Source organism: Prionailurus bengalensis, chromosome E3 (assembly GCF_016509475.1).
Source record: "Prionailurus bengalensis isolate Pbe53 chromosome E3, Fcat_Pben_1.1_paternal_pri, whole genome shotgun sequence".
Lineage (NCBI taxonomy): Eukaryota > Metazoa > Chordata > Mammalia > Carnivora > Felidae > Prionailurus > Prionailurus bengalensis.
Window position 1 is genome coordinate 5,045,540 of NC_057357.1, and position 20,742 is coordinate 5,066,281.

At 42.0% G+C, this 20,742-nt stretch overlaps 1 protein-coding gene across 2 annotated transcripts in view; it reads right to left on the reverse strand.

Moving 5' to 3' along the window:
* RNF216 (ring finger protein 216) overlaps positions 1-15,634 on the reverse strand; it is a 145,930-nt gene extending 130,296 nt beyond the window's left edge. The window contains exons 1-2 of one of the 2 annotated variants that reach the window (XM_043559610.1): positions 15,459-15,634; positions 2,366-2,497 (exon numbers count right to left, since the gene is read on the reverse strand). In XM_043559610.1, the coding sequence (XP_043415545.1) occupies positions 2,366-2,432 (67 nt within the window). In that variant the 5' untranslated portion in view covers positions 2,433-2,497; positions 15,459-15,634. The remainder of the gene's footprint in view (positions 1-2,365; positions 2,498-15,458) is intronic. The other variant, XM_043559607.1, reaches the window with a different exon arrangement.
* Positions 15,635-20,742: the final 5,108 nt, after the last annotated feature.

Consider the following 20,742-nt stretch of genomic DNA (forward strand, 5'->3'; position numbering starts at 1 on the left):
ACAACTTAATTCCAGCATGGTTAGAGAACATAATCTATATGATTTCAATCCTCTGACTCTGTTTGGCGGCTCAAAATATGGTCAATTTCGGTAAATACATTGGGTGCAGTACCATCTATCTATTATGTCAAATTTGTTGATTATGTTCTTCAATGTTCTATGTTCATACAAATGTTTGCGTATGCTTGCATCAGTTGGTGAAAAATACATTTAAACTCTCCCACTCTGATTGTGGATTTATCCATTTCTTCTTTTAGTTCTGTCAATTTTTGCTTTTGACACCATGTTACTGAGTGTACAGAGGTTAGAAATGTTTTATCTTTCTAGTGCAATAACCCTTTTATCATCATGAACTCTATCTTAATATTAATACTTTGGGCTAAAATGTCTATTTTACCTGATAACACATAGACATACCAGCTCTTTTTTTGTGCTACGATTTGCATAACCCATCTTTTTTCATTCTTGTACTTTTAACCTTTATTTTACCTTCATTTTTAAGCCCATTTTCACTGCATATAGAATTCTAGGTACATACTACTCAGCAACTAAAAAGGATTTAATTACTGATACGTGCAATGTGGATGAATCAATCTCAAACCACTCTGTTGGGCAGAAAAATTCAGGCATAAAGAGTACACACTGTCCGGTTCCATTTATATGAAGCAGATCAGCGGTCTCCTTAGGCCAGGAGTGGGGTGAGGACTGACCACAGATGGGGCATAAAGGAACCTTTGTGGTAGGACAGAAATGGGTAGTCTATGGGTACATTCATTTTTCAAAGCTCACTGAACTATACAATTAAAATGTGTGCATTTATTTAAGTAAATTATACTTCAATAAAGATGATTTAAAAATTAAAAAAGAAAAACTTACAGGGGTTGGCACAATAAAAATTATGGTGAAAACACCACAGCTAATAAAAACAAAACAACTCTGCACGCCTAAAAAAATATCCTCATGCTGGGTGCAAAATACATAAACCTTGTCTCACAGAAAAAAATGCTTCCAAAGTCAGTAATTTCCTCAAAGGAATTAGATGTTCTGAAATTCTGTTCAAGTATATTTAAAACACAGTTAAAACACTACTACAACATTAATTTGATATACATGTGGAAAAATTATAGAAATGATCACATATACAAATTATAGCTAAGATTTAAAGCTTTCTCAATCACAGTGAATTATGGTTACACTCACTACCAAATTAGAATAAACTATTAATAAAAAAATTCTCAAAAAATTAGTACTTCTTTTGCATTCATAATGTGCCTAGTTTAAGCATGTTAATTTATTTTTCTCAATATATTTGCTTAATAAAATCTGTTCAACTTCAAATGTTGTCTGAAAGCCAAATGTATATAATTTACACTCTACTGGGAAAAAATAATCTTCATAAGCACAAAACATTAATAGGAAAAAAACAGCAACAAAAAATGGTATAATTTCTTCCATGGAATCTATACTTGTAAAATATACTTTTTCCCTACTCATCAGCATGAATTTTTTCCTTTCAGCCAAAGTGTAAATGTGAAGTAGGATTTGACAGAAAATTGCATATAGGAATGTTACATAAATACAGGCTCCTTTCCCTTTAAGAATCAATGAACTTGCCCAAATTTTAAATACTGTAAAATGAATACATGTTCTAAAATTCCCTGTAAGGGGGTGCCTGGGTAGCTCAATTGGTTAAGCGTCCAATTCTTGATCTCAGCTCACATCATGATCTCACAGTTTGTGGGTTTGAGCCCCTGTGCTGATAGCGTAGAATCTGCTTGGGATTCTCATTCTCTCTCTCTCTCTCTCTCTCCCCCTCCCTCCCTCCCTCCCCGTCCTTTCCCTGGTGTCTCTTTCTCTCTCTCAAAAATAAACATTTAAAAATAAAATAAAATAAAATTCCCTGTAAGGCAACCAAAATCTCCTGGCAAAAAATTAAATTAAGCACCATATGAGGGGGCAAAAACGCTCCAGCATCACTTTCAGTACCTCTAGAGCATACAGGCCTGGAGGAGCCCTCCTTTGAAGACCCCATTTCTTCAAAAACAGGAACTGCCACTGTTCCTACATTCCCACTTCACTTCCTAAGATCCAATGACTGCACATTCACAGCTCTTTTTGATTTGCTCATTAATAGCTTATGAATCCAGTTGTGGGGAAACATTTTTAAACTTCATTCATGCCAGCAGGTATTACCATTTGACACAAAGTTTTAGACCGACGAGTCCATTACATCAGATGTTCTGATGTCTAAAAATGAAATGTCTCTGGGTTCTACGAGGTGCAAAATAGGTTCATTCCAAAGACTATGTAACTGTAACATAAAAGGAGAAAGCAATGATGAAAGGAAGAAAGTGAGAACACTTACCTTGTCCCCGGTGGCAGTGAAAGTTGTTCAAGTGAATTACCTCTTCATTGTTGTTTCCCTCTGCCATTTTCAAACGCAGACATGTACATACGTGCTTGCTAATATCTGAACATGGTGACTATTCAAAAGGGTCTGAAAAAGAAAAAAAAGAATACTAAGAATGAGGGATTATCGAAACTCTTCCCACATATTTGGTCAAGGTAGCATTCTAAGCTTATGGTGAAAACACCACTGAAGAAAATAATAAAAGAATGCATAACAAAAAAGCTAATGGTGGGGGAAAAGAATAATTAAAAAATAACTAATTATTGCATAAGAACATATAAAAGAGGAATAAAGAATTAAAGAACAGATAGAACAAATAAAGAATAAAAAAAAAATACACTTAAAAACTCCATTATAGCAACCTATAGAACGAGAGGAAATATTTCCAACTCATAATATCTGGTAAGGGGTTCAAATACAAAAATATACAAAGAACTCCCGCAACTCAATAGCTAAAACCAAGTAATCCAATTTTAAAATGGGCAAAGGACCTAAATAGACATTTTTCCAGTAAGATATTCAAATGGCCAACAGGTACATGAAAAGGTGCTCAGTATCACTAATCACCAGGGAAATGCAAATCAAAACCACAAGCTATCATCTGAACCCTGTTAGAATGGCTATCATCATGGCCTGAGATGAAACCAAGAGTCAGACACTTAACTGACTGTGCCATCCTGGTGCCCCCACCAGAGAAATTAAGAATGAAAGGCAAGTCAACAGGAGAAAAAATCTGCAATACACATAACAAAGGGCTCCTATTCAACAAATATGAAGAATGCTTACATGCTGATTGAAAAACAAACCTGACAACTTAAAGGAAAAATGAGCTAAAAGATTTGAACTCCCAATGTTGAGTACCTTGAGGAAACCCAAAAGGCCAGCAAACAAGTGAAAAAGTGCCCAACATTATGAGACATCAGAGTAATGTAAACTGAAACCACAAAGGAATTCTGACAAGATGGCAGCACCACAGCTTTTGAACTAAGCTTTTATTTTCATCTAAAAACAAAAAATTCCAGGGCGCCTGAGTGGCTCAGTCGGTTGAGCGTCCAACTTCAGCTCAGGTCATCATCTCATGGTTCATGAGTTCGAGCCCCACATTGGGCTCGCTGCTGTCAGAGTGAAGCCTGCTTCAGGTCCTCTGTCCCCCCCACCCTCCGCCCCACCCCACCAGCGCTCTCTCTCTCAAAAATAAACATTAAAAAAAGAATTACAAAAATTCCAAGTTAGAAAAAAAAAAAAGCTAAGAATAACTTAAACCCCAAAATATGAGCCCGTGAGGACAAGTCACCAAGAGCCACATGATCTTTGAAGTACCATTTGTGCCTCAGAAAACACACGGAATCATTCAGACGTGAGGATAAGCCCCAGACAACCAACAGGTATCTACTGAAAAGCACACAGGCTAATCTGAGAAAGCTGTGAACACCAGGAAGGGGTTTGCTCAGCTCAAAAGTGGGTGAATGCAAGGGATGCATGTTAAGGTCTGGGAGGAGTGAAGCAGCCTAGGACCCAGAAAGTTTCAAGCCTGATCTAGCAGGGCTCCCTTACAAGATGAAAAGCTGGGAAGAGTGACACTGAGTAAAAAGAGACAACAGAAAGAAAGGAGAGAAGGCAGGTCTACATGAGAACAGAGGACAAAGCCAGGAAATCTCAAAAAGCAAGGTATCGTATTTTGAACACTGCATGAAAAAGGAGTTTGGTGAAGCTAGAAAAGCTATCCCAAACTACTCTCCTGGAAGTCCAAGAAAACCAATTTCATTACAAATGAGCAAAGAAGAGAGCTGATGTCAAAGCTCATATAAAGTTCTAAGAAACACAAGCAGCAAAACAACATCCCTATAATTAATGAATATATGCCAGGAAGAGGAGACAACCTAAAGGACACTTAAAAAGTACACAAGCCATAAAACAACATAAATCAGAACTAAAAAAACTCAAATGGAATGACAGCTCTCAGGAAAGAATTAGAAATAAAAGGAAAAAAAGCTTTAGGAGTGAAGACAAAATTAGAAGGAACACAAGTGTGAATGAACACAACACATACTGCTTAGAAGAACTAAAAGGTGAAAGGAGGAAAGTTTTAAATAGAAAAATAAAGAGACAAAGGAACAAATAATCAAGGCCAAGACTGCCTAACATAACAAACAGCAGCTCTTGAATAACTCAAAAGGGAAGAGAATACTAAAAACTGAAATGTAAAAAAAAATTTTCCAAACGTGAAAATGTGGAGGGGCGCCCGGGTGGCTCAGTCAGATGAACATCCAACTCAGGTCATGATCTCACAGTTCATGTTATCGAGCCCTGTGTCAGGCTCTGCCCTTACTGTACGAAGCCTGTTTGGGATGCTCTCTGTGCCCCTCCCCGGCTTGTTTACATTCTCTCTTTCTCGCTCTCAAAATAATTAAATAAACTTAAAAAAAAAGTTAAAAGACCACATTTTGAAACAACCCCGTATATACCTAAAACAAAAAACCCCTCACCCAAAATGACAACCATCAAGACACATTCTAGTGAAATTACAGGACTTTAAAGAAAAGAGGTCCCTTTAGGACCTGGGCTTGAGACATATAAAAGAATGAAAATTAGATTAATAATAGACGTTGACAGTGATGCTTTATGCCATTAGAAAACGGAGTCAAATTCTTTTTTTAAAAAATGGGAGCCAGAGAACACCTGGGTGGCTCAGTCGGTTGAGCATCCAACTCTTGATTTCAGCTCAGGTCATGATCCCAGAGTTGTGGGAGTGAGCCCTGCGTCGGGTTCCACACTAAGTGTGGAGCCTGCTTGGAATTCTCTCTCTCCCACTCTGCTCCTTCCCCTCTCAGTCTCTCTCAAAAAAAAATTTTTTTTTAAATGGGAGCCAGGTATTTCCTATCCAGCAAAAATAATTTCAAAGAAAAGGGGCACAAATTTATCAACATATAAGAACCTATGGAATACTGATTGCTTCTACAGGTCCTTCCTGAGGAATTGACAGAAAAATAAACTTCAGGCAACCAAAATGACTAAAGACACCACCACGAAGACTGGTAGTGAACATTAAATGTGTAATTACTTGTAGCACAAAGATTAAATGCTAACTAAAATCTAACAATACAATTATAAAAACTATGGGGAGGGGAAGCATATGCAAAATTTTAAAGGAATGTAATCATATTGGTTGTGATGTTCTGAGACTTTCATTCTGATAGCTGTGTGCATATAAGATAAAAAAACTAGTAGGAGTTATGGAATATTCTAGCTCTATTAATCCCTATGTCCTTGAGAATCAAGATTCTCCATGTGGAAAAAAGAAATTTTACTTATAGAAAAGTAAAACCCTAATAGTCTTAAACTTAAGTTATAAATACTAGTGTGAACGAAAATATTTTAGTTCTGTACAAAAAAAAAAAAGGCCTGAAAACAACAATTTACTTGTAGCAATCAGCATCTGTAGTGCCTAGATCACGGTCTTGATTTAAAAGTTTATTTATTTGTGGGGGGGGGGGGAGGGAGAGAGAGACAGTGAGAGAGAGGGAGAATCCCAAGCAGACTCCACACCATCAGCGCACAGCCCAATGTGGGGCTCAAATTCACAAACCGTGAGATCATGACCTGAGCTGAAACCAAGAGTCAGATGCTTAATCAACTAAGCCACCCAGGCGCCCCTAAGTTATGGTCTTGAAATACTATTTCCCACCAAAAGAAATCAGGGATTTTTGGGAAAAATTACTAATTCCATATCTGAAGCAAGAAATGTACAAAATGAGCCTACAACATCTTGTCCCATCACATATCACGGAAACTATCAAAAACTACCTATCAAAGACTGGGTCCTGTCAGAATGACTCAAAGAAAAAAAAAGTTCTGAAGAGGTGCCCATTGGCCAAACATAGAACATTCTGAGCACCAATAAACATAATAGTATGACATGACTCTCTGAAGAAAATATATACAAGTGTTCGTAATTATTAAAAAAAATTTTTTTTAATATTTATTTATTTTTGAGAGAGAGAGAGAGAGAATGCAAGTGGGTTGGGGCAGAGAGAGAGACACAGAATCAGAAGCAGGCTCCAGGCTCTGAGCTATCAGCACAGAGCCCGACATGGGGCTCAAACCCACGAGCCATGAGATCATGACCTGAGCCGAAGTCGGATACTCAACTGACCGAGCCACCCAGGTGCCCCAATAATTTTTTTTAACAGGTCATTTTCAAAGTATGGTATCAACCGACACATTATCTTTAAAATTGGTAAAATCATGGGGCGCCTGGGTGGCGCAGTCGGTTAAGCGTCCGGCTTCAGCCAGGTCACGATCTTGCGGTCCGTGAGTTCGAGCCCCGCGTCAGGCTCTGGGCTGATGGCTCAGAGCCTGGAGGCTGTTTCCAATTCTGTGTCTCCCTCTCTCTCTGCCCCTCCCCCATTCATGCTCTGTCTCTCTCTGTCCCAAAAATAAATAAACGTTAAAAAAAATTTTTTTTTTTAAATTGGTAAAATCAAGGCACAGATTCAGGTATTTTCTTGTCTTTCCTATATAAACTATAAATCACTGGATAACCAAATAGAGGGTAAGAAAATGGTTTCTTTATAAAAGTATTCCAATATCAATTAAAAAATTCAATTAAGATACGATCATTTTGTAATCCTTAATGAATTACTGGATCTAGACCTTGCAAATCACTGGCTGCTAACATCACAGAGACAAGACAAAAGCGCATTCTGAGAAAAGAACACACCAGCTACAGCCTTGTGAAAGAGATTGAACCAGAGTTTGGCGAAGGATCTGGACTCAGCCACATTTTTAGAATAGAAGCTCGAGGAAAAAAATGAAATTTTGAATTGCACCCTAAGTATGCAATCCAGACCATGTATTCTCAATGGGAGTGCTTTTGCAAGAGTGTGAAAAGACCTTAAGGTGTTACAATGGCTTGTGACTCTTCAAAATTCAGTTTCACCCAGCAAAATCTTATTCCTTAGTAATTAATGGGGAGGGTTAGGGGGAAAAATTGTCTAAAAAGGCTCTCTATAGGGGAATGATAATTTCTTAGAAGTATGATGAACACATATTTAGGCTCTGTGAAACTACGGGTCAAACAGTTCAGGTTCAACAACAATTAAGTTATAAGGAAAAAAGAAAAGGAATGGAAGAACCACCTTAGATTTAAAACATACATCAAATCTTTATTTTTTTTTACTCTTTTTTTTTTTAAGTTTATTTATTTTTGACAGAGAGAGAGAGTATGTGTGTGTGTGTGTGTGAGCATGAGCTAGGGAGGGGTAGAGGGAGAGGCAGACACAGAATCAGAAGCAGGCTCCAGGCTGTCAGGACAGAGCCTGATGCGGGGCTTGAACTCACAAGCCGTGAGACCATGACCTGGGCTGAAGTCGGACACTTAACCGACTGAGCCACCCAGGCGTCCCATATGCATCAAATTTTTAAAATGAGTTTATAATACCTAGGGATGTACTCTTGGATGATAAAACCATAGAGAAATACAAGAAAATGACTATAAAAGTCAGACTAATAATTTTAGGGGGAAGGAATGAGTTATGATCAGGACAAGGTATGTGGGAGGATGCTGGGGGTGGTCTACTTTTAACCTGGGTAGTGAGTACAAGCATCTTATAATTCATTATGCCATACATTTGTTCTACGTGGTTCTAAATATGGTGTTTTAGGGGCACCTGGGTGGCTCAGTCGGTTGAGTGTCCGACTTCGGCTGTCACGATCTCACAGCTCGTGAGTTTAAGCCCTGTGTTGGACTCTGTGCTGACAGCTTGGAGCCTGGAGCCTGCTTAGGATTCTGTGTCTCCCTCTCTCTCTGCCCCTTAACCCACTCACATCCTGTTTCTGTCTCTCTCAAAAATAAACATAAAAAAAAATTCATTTAAATATGGGTGTTTCATTTTGAAGGGTAAGAAAACCCTCACAAGATATTATATACCCACAGAATTGCTAAGGGGCACCTGGGTGGCTCAGTTGGTTAAATGTCTGACTTCAGCTCAGGTCATGATCTCATGGTTCGAGAGTTTGAGCCCTGCACTGGGCTCTGCATTGACAGTGAGGAGCCTGCTTAGGATTCTCTCACCCTCTCTCTCTGCCCCTCCCCTGCTCACTCACTCAAAATAAATAAAAAATAAACTTAAAGAAAAAAAATATGATAAAGTCTGATGCTTTATCATAAATTGTAGTGGAAGATGATATGCTCTGACCCAACAGCCCACCACTAGCAATCTAGATTATAGAACTTTTGCTTATATGCACCAGGTCTATGTATAAGAATGTTCACAGCAGTATTTTTCTTTTTTTTCTTTTTTTTTTTTAACGTTTATTTATTTTGAGACAGAGAGAGACAGAGCGTGAACGGGGGAGGGTCAGAGAGAGGGAGACACAGAATCTGAAACAGGCTCCAGGCTCTGAGCTGTCAGCACAGAGCCCGACACGGGGCTCGAACTCATGGACCACGAAATCATGACCCGAGTCGAAGTCAGCCGCTTAACCGACTGAGCCACCCAGGCACCCCGGCAGTATTTTTCTAAGAGCCAAAAACTAAAAAGGACTCACATCAACGAAGGAATGGACAGATATCCAGTGCTATGTTCACACAATTAAAAACAATACAAAAAAACCCCCAAACCATTGTGAAGTCACACACACGACATGGATGGACCCCAAGACATAAAGGTTGAGTGAAGCAATCCAGACATAAGAAAGTATGTATTGAATGACTTCATTTAGATAAAGTTTAGTTTAGGCACAGGCCCAAGCTCAGTCTGGGGTGAAACTTCTTTGTGTGTACTGTATTTCACAATAGAAAAGTTAGGCAAACAAAAGCCATAAGAAAAAAAAAAAAAAAAAAAAAGAAGTGGTTGCCTCTGTGAAACAGTAGTTGGGGTGTCATGAGGGGAGAACTACTTTTAAATCTTCCTGCACTTTGATTTTTGAGCCATTTTCTTGCTTTAATTTGATTAAAGTTAGGAAAATGAAAATAATTAAGAACGAAAGGAGGACAATTCTAACTGCCATGGGGCCCTTTTAGTCCCAAGATCCTATCTATAACCCACCCACTCAATGTTTTTCCTTCTAAGAAAATCTCAATTTTCTTTGCCTTCCTGGGAGAAACCACGTGCTTTAGAGAAAGTAGGTCCCCAGACCCTGGCTTCTCATTAAATGATGTCTACAAAGACTTAAAAGTCAAATTAACATTAGAATTTTTCCATCTTAGAGAATACTAAGTTGTGTATCAAGACTTTTTAAGTCTTACAACAGAATTCTCTGGTTATCTATACCTGGACAAAGGTAACTCAATTTTTAAAAATTACAAATCTCACTTGAAATAATAATTAGGACATCATTTACAAAGAGCACAGGAGAAAGGTAAGAGCTCTGATGTCAAATTTGAACTGCATCTATTCAAGAACTTTACTTTTCTTCCAAATACAATTTTTTAAAAGTATTCTGAAAACTTAATTCTACTAGTCAAGTTTCTTGTTTCACCACAAAATTCCTTCAATTTTACGACAGAAATCCAACAGAAATGTGATTCATTTTACATCTACCTAATTTAGTTAAAATGTCAAACTTGTGGTTGAACAGATTACTCGTGGTGCTTTAAGAGCAAGATTCTGCACAAATGAGTGGTACATAAAAAGACCCCAAGTTGCAGTGAGAAAAGGAGTCTGACGATAGAACTCCTCCTCCTGACTAGCTTCTCTGCAAAGGTCATGTCCTCTCATTCAGGCTTCAGATTAAACTACCTAAGCATGAATGCTGGTTTCACCATTTAGTCAATCAGTGACTGCATAAATTGCTTAATTTCTTGGACCTAGTTCATTTGTGAAATGAGAATAGTGGTTTTAAGATGAACTGCATTAAATATATGAAGTGTTTAGCACGGTACACGGTACCTGGCACACAGCAAGTGTCACATTATGACTGTTATTTCCTATAATGAAAATAACTATTCTTACCTTGTAAGGCTGTGGTGGAAGATGAAATCAGAGGCCATTTGTAAATGGTAAATGCCAACAAAACAAGAATTTTGTTAGCCCAAGTACACAGATGTATAGTGTTTATTAATTAGTCGGTGATACATACAAACGTTGGGGGAGGGAAGGGCTTTATTTTCCTTTTCCAGGTTACTTTTTACTAGTTTTATTAGAACTATTCACAGTTAAACTTTTACTTCTTTCTATAAGAAAGTTCATTTTTTCTGTGGAAGTAGGTTCTTGATCAAACAGCTGAAGAAAAAGGTTAAATAAATGTGGAATCCAGAAATTGGAAATGCTACCTAAGAGAGTATTTTATCTTGCCTCTTCCTCGTATTGTAAAAATTTTCATATGTACGTTTATGACTATACTCTATAGTCAATAAGGCAGTTGATGCTTCCAAGCCAGAACGAAAAATTAGCATATATTTCATCACTTCATTATTCCGTGGAGAATCTTATGTAGTACTACTATACTGTAAAAACTTAACAAAATTAGATGACAATTCTGTTTTCTCTTCTGCCTCCTACAACTATTTTTCAAATCCCCTTCTTTTCCTTGGGTGGATGTATCAACATATGAAAAAGTCACATCTGAATCATGTTCTCCACATGTCCTTGACTATCTTATTCATAGCTGTATTTCCTGCATCTCACACAGTGGCTGAATGAATGAGTGGCTCCAAAAACATCTTCCTCTGTCAAGAGTCCGGAGCTGTTCAACAGAGCCATACAGAACCAGAGTCTGATTAAGAGACCACAATCAGTTCATCAGGATTTTCTTCAACTATAAATAATCTTCTTCTCATTCTTCTATTCATGTTACATCTCCATTTTTCCTTCTACAGGTTCCTAATATAATACTGCATGGTCCTAGGGTTTTGTAGTGTTACCACTTTCCAGAGTAATCTCCATCAATGTGTCGGTCACTTCTGCAACACTGATTTTGGGGTAATAAAAGATGTTTCCCACTTAACGAGTTAATCTCTTTGGCCACTCCAGAGAAAGGTGGGCAAAGCCGAGCCAGGCATAATCTGGGAGAAGCTGACATGCCCATGTCATACCGCTCCACAGCACCTCTTCCCAGAATGGTTTCTCAAGTGTCTATAAGTGATTATTGCTCTTCATTCACATTCTAGCTTCTCATCTTACCCATTATTTGGATATCTATTTATTGTAAGTCTGTACTAACAGTTAATCAGCATTAAATCAACAAAACAAAAAGTTAGTGAGGTTATTACTAAGTATTAAGTTTCAGGCAGTTATACTTTTTTGCTTTTTTATACGTTCTGACTTTTCTAGACGATAAAGAGTTCAGCAAATATTTATTATGTTCTTGCCACATGGTATATAAAAAAGTTGTTATGCATCACAGGAAAACCCAACATGGATCTTGCCTCAAAAAACTTGGGGGAGTCCGGACAGTGAGAGAAACTACGCACACAATTAAGTATACTACAAATTAGCACAACAGAATGAAGTATTTGTGCAATAAAGACACTATCCCAGTTGGGAGAGGGCAGATAGATAGGGAAGCTTAGCCAAGATAGCTGTATTTAAGCTAAACTGAATGCTGTGCTAGTTCCAAACTTTGCTTTTAAGATAACTTTTTTTTTTAATGTTTATTTATTTTAAGAGAGAAAAAGGGAGAGCAAACGTGTGTGCTTGCAAGCAGGGGAGGGGCAGAGAGAGGAAGAGAGAATCCCAAGCAGGCTCCCCGCTGTCGGCACAGAGCCCAGTGCAGGGCTGGATCTCAGGAACCACAAGACCATGACCTGGGCCAAAATTCAGAGCTGGACGCTTAACCAACTGACACCCCCCCCCCCCCCCCGCCCGCCCCAGGTGCTCCTAAGAGAACAGCCACTTCCACCTAGGGCTCCTGGAGCCCAGAAACACCATTAAGAATTCTGACTACCCTGCTGGAGAGATCACACGGAAAGCCCTAACTTCACGTGGAGAGAGAAAATGTGGCTGAGCCCAGCCTCCCAGTAGTCCCTGACAAGGCATGGGAGTGAAAAAGCATTTTGGAAGTAGAACCTCCAACCCTACCACCTCTACTAGCAACATGTGGATCAGAAAAAAACAGCCCAGGTTAGCCCTTCCCAATCTCCTGACTCACAAAATTGCCAACAAATAAAACTGTATTAAGTTACTAGGTCTGGGGGTGGTTTGTTATGCATCTATGGATAACTGAAGCCCGGCTCAAATTTTATTTTCTAACCAATGGAAAGCAATGCACAAAGTTGTACTTTAGGAAAATCAACCTCACTGCAATATGTAAGACTGTACAAATATCTGGTAGCAGGAAACCCAGAAAACAAGAGGCAGTGAAGTATGAACTAGAGGTAACAGTAAGCAGGACGAGGAAAAAAATACGATACCAACCACAGTTAGATTCTAGAGGACTTTTGTATGTAAACAGCCATCGGGAAAGAGGAAGAAAGGAGTCAAAGTTGACCTAGATGTTGGGTGACTGGAGGATGGTGACACTATTAAAAACAAGGAAGGTAGTAAGTTCAGAATAAGAAAACACAATGTGCACAAATTTTAACATGTAGATAAAATGGCTCAGTCAGGTGAGCATCCGACATTTGATTTCAGCTGAGGTTATGATCCCAGCGTCATGGGACCAAGACTTGTGTTGGGCTGCAAGTGAGCATGGAACCCTCTTGAAATTGCCCGTGTCCCTCTCCCCTGCTTACTTGCGCTCTCCCTTAAAACAAAACAAAACAAAACAAAACAAACCAAACCCTCTTGTTAGTCTTTCTACAATAGGAAACGTTTTAAACCAAAAATTAAACTCAACGATCTTCCGTGGGTGCACTAAACAGTTTAACATATTAACCTTAAAATTTTCCTCAAATGTCAACTGAAAATTGGTTCAGAAATTAGATTAAGCAAGCACATTCTCATCCACAAGAAGGAAAAAAAATCAATGTTTTCAATGATTTTTTTACAGTTCAATCCTCCATGAACTCATGAATACAGTGCCCCTGCTACCCCACAATGCCTCCAGGTTCTACCCTCTGATGTATTTTCCTATACCACTAAGGGTTTTTTTGTTTTCGTTTTTTTTTTAAATCACAAAATCTCATGGCCTGTGAAATGGTGTCTCGCATGATCCTTGCTGACCTAGCTAACCTCACCTGACACCTCTCCCCCATTCACCATTCTGCAGGGACAATGGTTCAGTCCTTTGAACATGCCATGCTCTTCCTCCTCTGGTTGACTGATGACTTTTCACTGCCTCCCGGACCAAATTAACTCCATTCATCCTTCAGTTTCTCATTTTAAACGACTTCCTCAGATAAACCTTTCCCGACCATCCCCAATGACAACATATCTCACCCCTTCAAAGTGGCTGCCACAATAACCTACACTTACTTGGGAAGCTATGTTAAATCGCTATCTCCTCTGCTAACATCAGTTCCAAGATTGTAGGACCCTGCAGCTTATTCATTCCATAGCTACAGGACATAGCATGCCGCCTGGCACAAAGCAAATACTCCAGAAGACCTTTTTGAAAAAACATCATTTACAGACATAGCAGAATTATTAGAAATACGAACTATGGAACCAAACTGAGTTCGAGTCCCAGCTCTGACCCAGTTCTGTGACTCAAGAAGTTATTTTTCAGCACCTCATTTTCTTCCTTTTTAAACTAAGGACAATAACAGAACCCCCATCATTGAAGATTAAGAGAGTTTTAAAGAAAATGCTTAAAACGGTGTCTAGCACATGGTTAGCATCATGTTTTGTCTCACTGACAATGAAGATAAAATGACATCGCCAGGCAGGAGAATTAGTCCTGAGGTCTGCAAATATCTCAACACAGTCTAGAATATAGTGAACGCTCGTTAAATAGTAGCTATCGGAGTTGGCAAACACAGGCTCACTCAACTACCTTATTTCATAAACTTGCAGTCTCCTTGACTCGTATCTCAACTTCCTTTATCAGATTCCTCCATAGGGGCTGGAAGGCTTCTTTCACTTGCTGCCGCTAGGCTCTATTTAAGAGTTAAGGTGATCCAAAATCTGGTCCCAGGCTCCCTAGCTGTTTCCTCCAGTTCACGCCACTCCCTGCCCCCAGCCCCAATAAATTACCTATAATAATAAACGGAACAAAGCAAGGTTGTTTCTTTGCGGTCTTCAGGCAAGCGTGCAAGACTGAGGTCGGTCCTAAAATCTTCCCTGTCCTCTCCCAGCTCCCAGCAGGGTACAAAAATCTTCTCTTTGCATTAGCAGAGTGCCTAGGACAAGCTGTACCCAGGAACTTATCACATTGTATTGGAGTTATTTACAAGGCCCCCTGGCTGGTTTATATCGGACCCTGCCGGCGCTCAGGGAGCTCTCGCACGAGACTGGAGCGGCCCGAAGTTTCGAGACGAGCGTTCCACACAGCATTCAGCCACATCCCACGCGGGAACGGCGGTCTCGTTCACTGCGCGGCGCTCCAGGTACATTTGACGGGTTCGCGTTCCCCGCGCTGCAGAGGGTTTTGACGCACTTGGATGTCCCCGCAAGGGCTGGGTGGGAGTCGCCGGCTTTCTCGAGAAGAGAGCCCTCCTGAACCGAGTCGGGAGGGTTTGGGACTGAGGCCCGGCGCCCCTAGGCCGGGGGCGCCGGAGTTCAAAGTCATAGGGCATCGCCGCCCGCGCGCTCCAGGCCGCGCTCGGCTCCACGGACGCCGCCTCCCGCGAGGTGCCGCCGGGGAAACTCGGTCTTTCGGCGCTTTCGCCTTCGCGCAGCAGGCCGGGGGCCGGCCCGCGAAACTTCCCGAAGTGGCGGGAGCGGGGGAGGGTCCGCCGGCCGCCTGCGCCTTTGTGGCTCCCGCCTCGCCGCCGGCCCCACTGCTCGCGTCCCTCGGCGGCGCCCCGCGCGGCCCCGGGCCCGCTCGCGTTGGGGCGGCCGCCGGGCCAGGCCCGCGCCCCCGACTCCACGGCCCCGCCGCCCCTCACGGCCGAGGCCCCCGCCCCCGCCCCCACCCCGGGGCTTAATGGAGGCGCCGGGCGGAGACGCCACTCGCCTCACACGGCCTGCCGAGGAGCTGGACGCGCCCCGCGGCCGACACTTACTCGCCACTCAGCTCGCCGGCTCGCCAAGCGGGCTCGGCGGCCTCTGTCGCCACGGCTTTTAGTCACCGGGAGCGGCCGCCGACAGCTTCGTCGCCGCCGCCTCCGAGGCTGCCGCTGCACTCCTTCCGGCCCCGCCGCGGCTTCACCCCGCGCCTGCGCACAGCGCCCCCTCCCGACTAATGACAGGAAGAACCATAGAGGCACGCCGGGTGCTAGGGAGGAGGGACCTGGGGAGTAAGACCATAGAGAGGGACGCCTTTCCGCTCACCACCCAGTGAGTCTTGACTCCCCCACGGGGTGGGAGGATGAAGGAAACTGAGGTACCCTTCCCGCCACCCTAGGAAGTGTCGCCATCTCCCTAGAGATGAATAGGTCGGGGGTGGGGGTGGGGGTGGGCAGAAACAGGTGCCCGTGAAAATCCGCTGGATATGCATTTGTTTGCACCCCTTGTCTTTGGCAAGTCATTCATTCAATACGTATTTTCCGGAGAGGTTCCTGTCAGCCAGGCACTGTTCTAGGAATTGGGGATACAACGGTATGGAGGGTCCCTGTTCTCCTGAAGCTTATGTTTTAGCGGGTGGGTATATAGCTAGGGAACTCGCTAACTAGTAAACTAGTGAACTGAAATACTGGTTCGGGCAGAAAGTGTTCAGGGAAAGAAAAAAAAAAACACGCAAAGGAAAAATAAAGCAGCGAAAGGGATAGAGCGTGATGTGATGAGGATACCGGTGTGGTCAGGGAGTCTTCCGAAGAGGGGACATTTCAGCAGAATACGGAATGACATAAGGAGGTGAGAGCGATGGTGACCACCTGGAGGAAACAACACTTCAAGCACAAGGGAGATGCCTGGCGTGTTAGAAAAACAGCGAGCCTGCAGTGCGGTGAGTGAGACGAGTGTGGTAGGGAATGGGGGTTGGCCAGGTGGTAGGGGGCCAAATCATAGGTCTTTTTTTAAATCTGTATTTATTTATTTTGGGGGGGGGAGGGGGAGGGACAAAGAGAGGAGAGAGAGAATCCCAAGCAGGCTGCACGCTGTCAACACAGAACCCCACGTGGAGCTCCATCCCACCAACTGTGAGATCATGACCTGAACCCCTATCAAGAGCTGGATGCTTAACCGAATGAGCTACTCAGGTGCCCTCATAGAAAGTCTTGATAAGAAATTTGATTAAAAAAAAATTTTTTTTAATCTATTTCGAGAGAGACAGCGTGAGCAGGGGAGGGGTAAAGAGAGAACAAGAATCCCAAGCAGGCTCCTGCCTGCCAGCATGTAGCCTGATGCGGGGCTGGAACTCAGGAACTGTAAGATCATGATCTGAGCTGAAACCAAGAGTTGGACGCTTAACCGACTGAGCCACCCAGGCGCCCCAGAATCTGGATTTTCTTCCAACTGTGATGGGAAGCCACTAGAGAATTGGGAATAGAGGTGTGGGCTGATTTTTCCGAGAACGTTTTCCAAAGATGACTCTGGTGGCTATTTGAACAACAGACTCTAGAGAGCTCAGAGTAGAAGCAGGAATGTGTTAGGAAGCGATTGAGGGAGTCAAAATAATTATTATGTGATGGTGACTTTAACTAGGATGGTCAGGAAGGAGGTGGTGAGAAATAATCACATTAGGGATTGATTTTTTTTTTTTTTTTTTTTTTTTTTTTTTTTTTAGGTAGAACAGAGACATTTGCAGGTGGATTGGATGTGAGGTGAGAGAGAAAGGAATCAAGGGTAACCACAAGGTTTTTGGCGTGTGCAACTGAGTAAATGGTGGTTCCACTCACAACTAGGGGGGGAAATTGGGAGGGACAGGTTTTGGTCGGCCTAGGAAGAAGTGAACGTGTTTTGGACACATTAAATTGCCAGCTAGACCTTCAAATAGAGATGTCAATAGGCAGTTGGATATAGGAGTCTGAAGCTTCAGAAAGACAGGATAACTCAGGCTAGGGATTTACAATGGGGGGTCACTGAGATATGGATAATGTATAAAGCCATGGGACTGGCTATACTCATACCTAGGGAATGAGTAGATAGAGGAGAGAGGACGGAGCTCAGGGTCACTTCAACATGTGCCAGGTAGAGGAGGGTGCTGAGGAGGAAAGCCCAGTGAAGGGGAAGGAAGACCAGGAGCGTGTGATATCTCAGAGGCCATAGAGACAAGGTGTTCCAAGAAGGAGGAAAATTATCGGTGTTGACAGATGCTGCTCAGAGATGCAATACAATGGAGCTGAATCTCAGGGAAACCAGAAGGAGGGACATTGGCTGAGAGTGAGGCCGGGTACAAGATCTTGCAGTTTTGTAAAGGAGAGAGACAGGATGAGCTGAATGCTGTGGCCCTGCTGGCTCTGGAGTTCTGTGGTCAGAGATTTAAAGTGAAGCCAGGCAGCAAGGATATGGGGCTTTCTCCAGCCACCCACTTAGATGCAGGGGGAAGAAAGGAGCTGGAGACAGTGGGTCAATGAGAGGTATGCTTGACATTGAGATTTTGGAGATGATGCAGTTGTTGGTAATGATGAGCCAAGGGATCGCTGAAGCCCCACGACGAGGGTGCCTGAGGTAGAGAGGAGGCGTAGATCATCGAAGGGCAGGGATTAAGAAACAAAGGGCTGGGTGTAGATAGATTATATAAGAGGATATTAAATCGTCAAGAAAGATGTCAGAAACAGAGGTGGGGGCGTGGAATAAGACAGTTCCTAAAATCTTCAATGAATGAGGAGGACTGACCAGCAGCCCAGCAGATAGTTGCCCAGGAAAGAGGATGGTATGGTCCCACGGCACGTGCTTTGAAGATTCAGTTAATCGTCATTGTTGTTTTTGATTTGCTGGTCCTGCTCCATCTTCTCAAGATGTCACAGAGGAGCCCACACCTGCCCTGTCACTGAACCACAAAACAGCAGAGCAGGAAAGGGAACAGCCTTTAAAAAACCTCAGGCTTTTGAGCAGTATGGGAATATCACAATTTTTGCCTAAGTGACCTATTGCCTATAAGTAATATTTTGTTCTTTAGACAGATTCATTTTTCATCAAAATATATATTTTTAATTTTTTTATGTTTGTTTATTTTTTAGCGGCACGCGCGCGCGCGCGCACACACACACACACACACACACCCACACCCACCCCCCCCACACACACACAGTGTGGATGGGGGAGGGGCAGACAGAGAGGGAGACACAGAATCCGAAGCAGGCTCCCGGCTGTCAGCACAGAGCCTGATGCGTGGCTCAAACCCACAAACTGTGAGACATGACCTGAGCCAAAGTCAGACGCTCAACCAACTGAGCCACTCAGGTGCCCCAAAATATATTTATTTTAAAAGGGAAGCCTCATTTCCCTCTATAAATAGAAAACAAGTCTCACTCTCCATAAAGCAGAAAGTGACCATAAAAATAGGTTCCAGGAAATAAAACAATGTTATTGACTTCTTTTTTTTTCTTTTAAGTTTTTTATTTAATGTTTATTTATTTTTGGAGGAGAGAGAGAGAGACAGAGCGTGAGCAGGGGAGGAGGCACAGAATCCAAAGTAGGCTCCAGGCTCCGAGCTGTCAGCACAGAGCCCGACGTGGGGCTCGAACCGGGAGATCATGATCTGAGCCAAAGTCAGACCCTCAACCGACTGAGCCACCCAGGCAACCCTGTTACTGACTTCTTAAAAAGTTATAATTAGAGGAAACCAACCAATAAACCAGCCAACCAATAAACTAATAAACCAACCAATAAAATACAAGTAAAAATGAAAATCAAGGATAGATTAATAGAACTGAAAGTAAGCTTCCTTAAGAGAAGGATGGCAACCTGATACTTACATAACACCGTATGTTAACTAACTGGAATTAAAATAAAACTAAAAAAAAAAGAAATGAGGGTGGCCTGCATGGCTCAGTTGGTACAGCGTGTGACTCTTGATCTTGGGGTTGTGAGTTCGAGCCCCACGTTGGGTAGTACTTAAAAAAATAAAATAAAGTAAATTTTAATTTAATTTAAAAAAAGAGAAGGATGGAATAGTTTGTGAGCAGTCAGAAGTATTAAGGGATTTTTGCTCCATATTTTTATTATAAGGAAAAATGTTCTATGTCGATAAGAGGAGTCACTTTTTTTTCTTTTTTTGCTTTTAACGTTAACCAGCACCCCAAATCAGAAAGGGCAGAAGAGATCTGCCCGCAGACAAAACTATTGCCCAGAAGCGATGCTTTGCTACTTTCCCGGGAAGAGTTTTCCCATCTATGGAAACTGGTCCCATGGGTATTGGCTATACTTCCGTGCAGTTATGGTGGAAGGTGTGCAACATAAGAACACTCTGAGCCTTCCAGAAAGCTGGGGTATAATTCATACACCTCTGTGAGTCATTGCAGCACTGCCTCCTGTATTTCATTTTCTGGTTACAATTAGTTTAATGTGCCTGCCACCTGTAAACTCATTTATAATCGTAGAGGACTGCCATTTCCACACTCTGTATATCATCCTCACTCCCAAGAGCTGTGAGTATTGCCATCGGTTTTATCTCGATGAAGCCGTGCTAGTCTGGCCATGGAGGAAATTATTCCTGAACTCGATCTGCTTTCAGAAGCAGTAATTTCCTGCTATTCTAGCGCATTGCTTTTTTTTTTTTTAATCAGTGTTATTGCAGAATGATTTATATGCAATACGACGCGCCCACTGTAAGTGTACATTTCTGAGTTTTGACAGATTCATGCGCCCACGCATATAACCTCCACTGCAATCAAGATAGAGATCATTCCCATCACCCCCAAATATTCTCTGGCGCTCCTTCCTCAACCTGTAGTGGTTGATCCGCTACCTCCAGCCCTGGATGCTAGGCAACCACTTATCTGCTTTCTGTCACTTTAGATTAGAATTGCTTTTTCTGTAGTTTCAGATAAAGGAGATCATAAAGCATGCACTCTTGTGTCTGGTTTCTTCTGCTCAACATATGTTTATTCTCTCAATTTTTATTGTGGTAAAATGCACACAACAAAATCTCAAATCTTAACCATCTTTAAGTGTATGCCTCAGTCGTATCAAATGTATTCATAATGGATGTTGTGCAAACATCATCACCATCCATCTCCATAACTGTTTTCATTTTGCAAAACTGAAGTTCTATACCCATGGGACAATAGCTCCCCATTCCCCACCCCCTGACAACCACCTTTCTACTTTCTGTCCCTATGATTATCACTGCTCTAAGTACTACGTGTAAGTGGAATCATACAGGATTTGTCTGTGACTGGTTTTATGTCACTCAGCAGAACATTCTCGAGGTTCATCCATGTTGTAGCGTGTGTCAGAATTTCC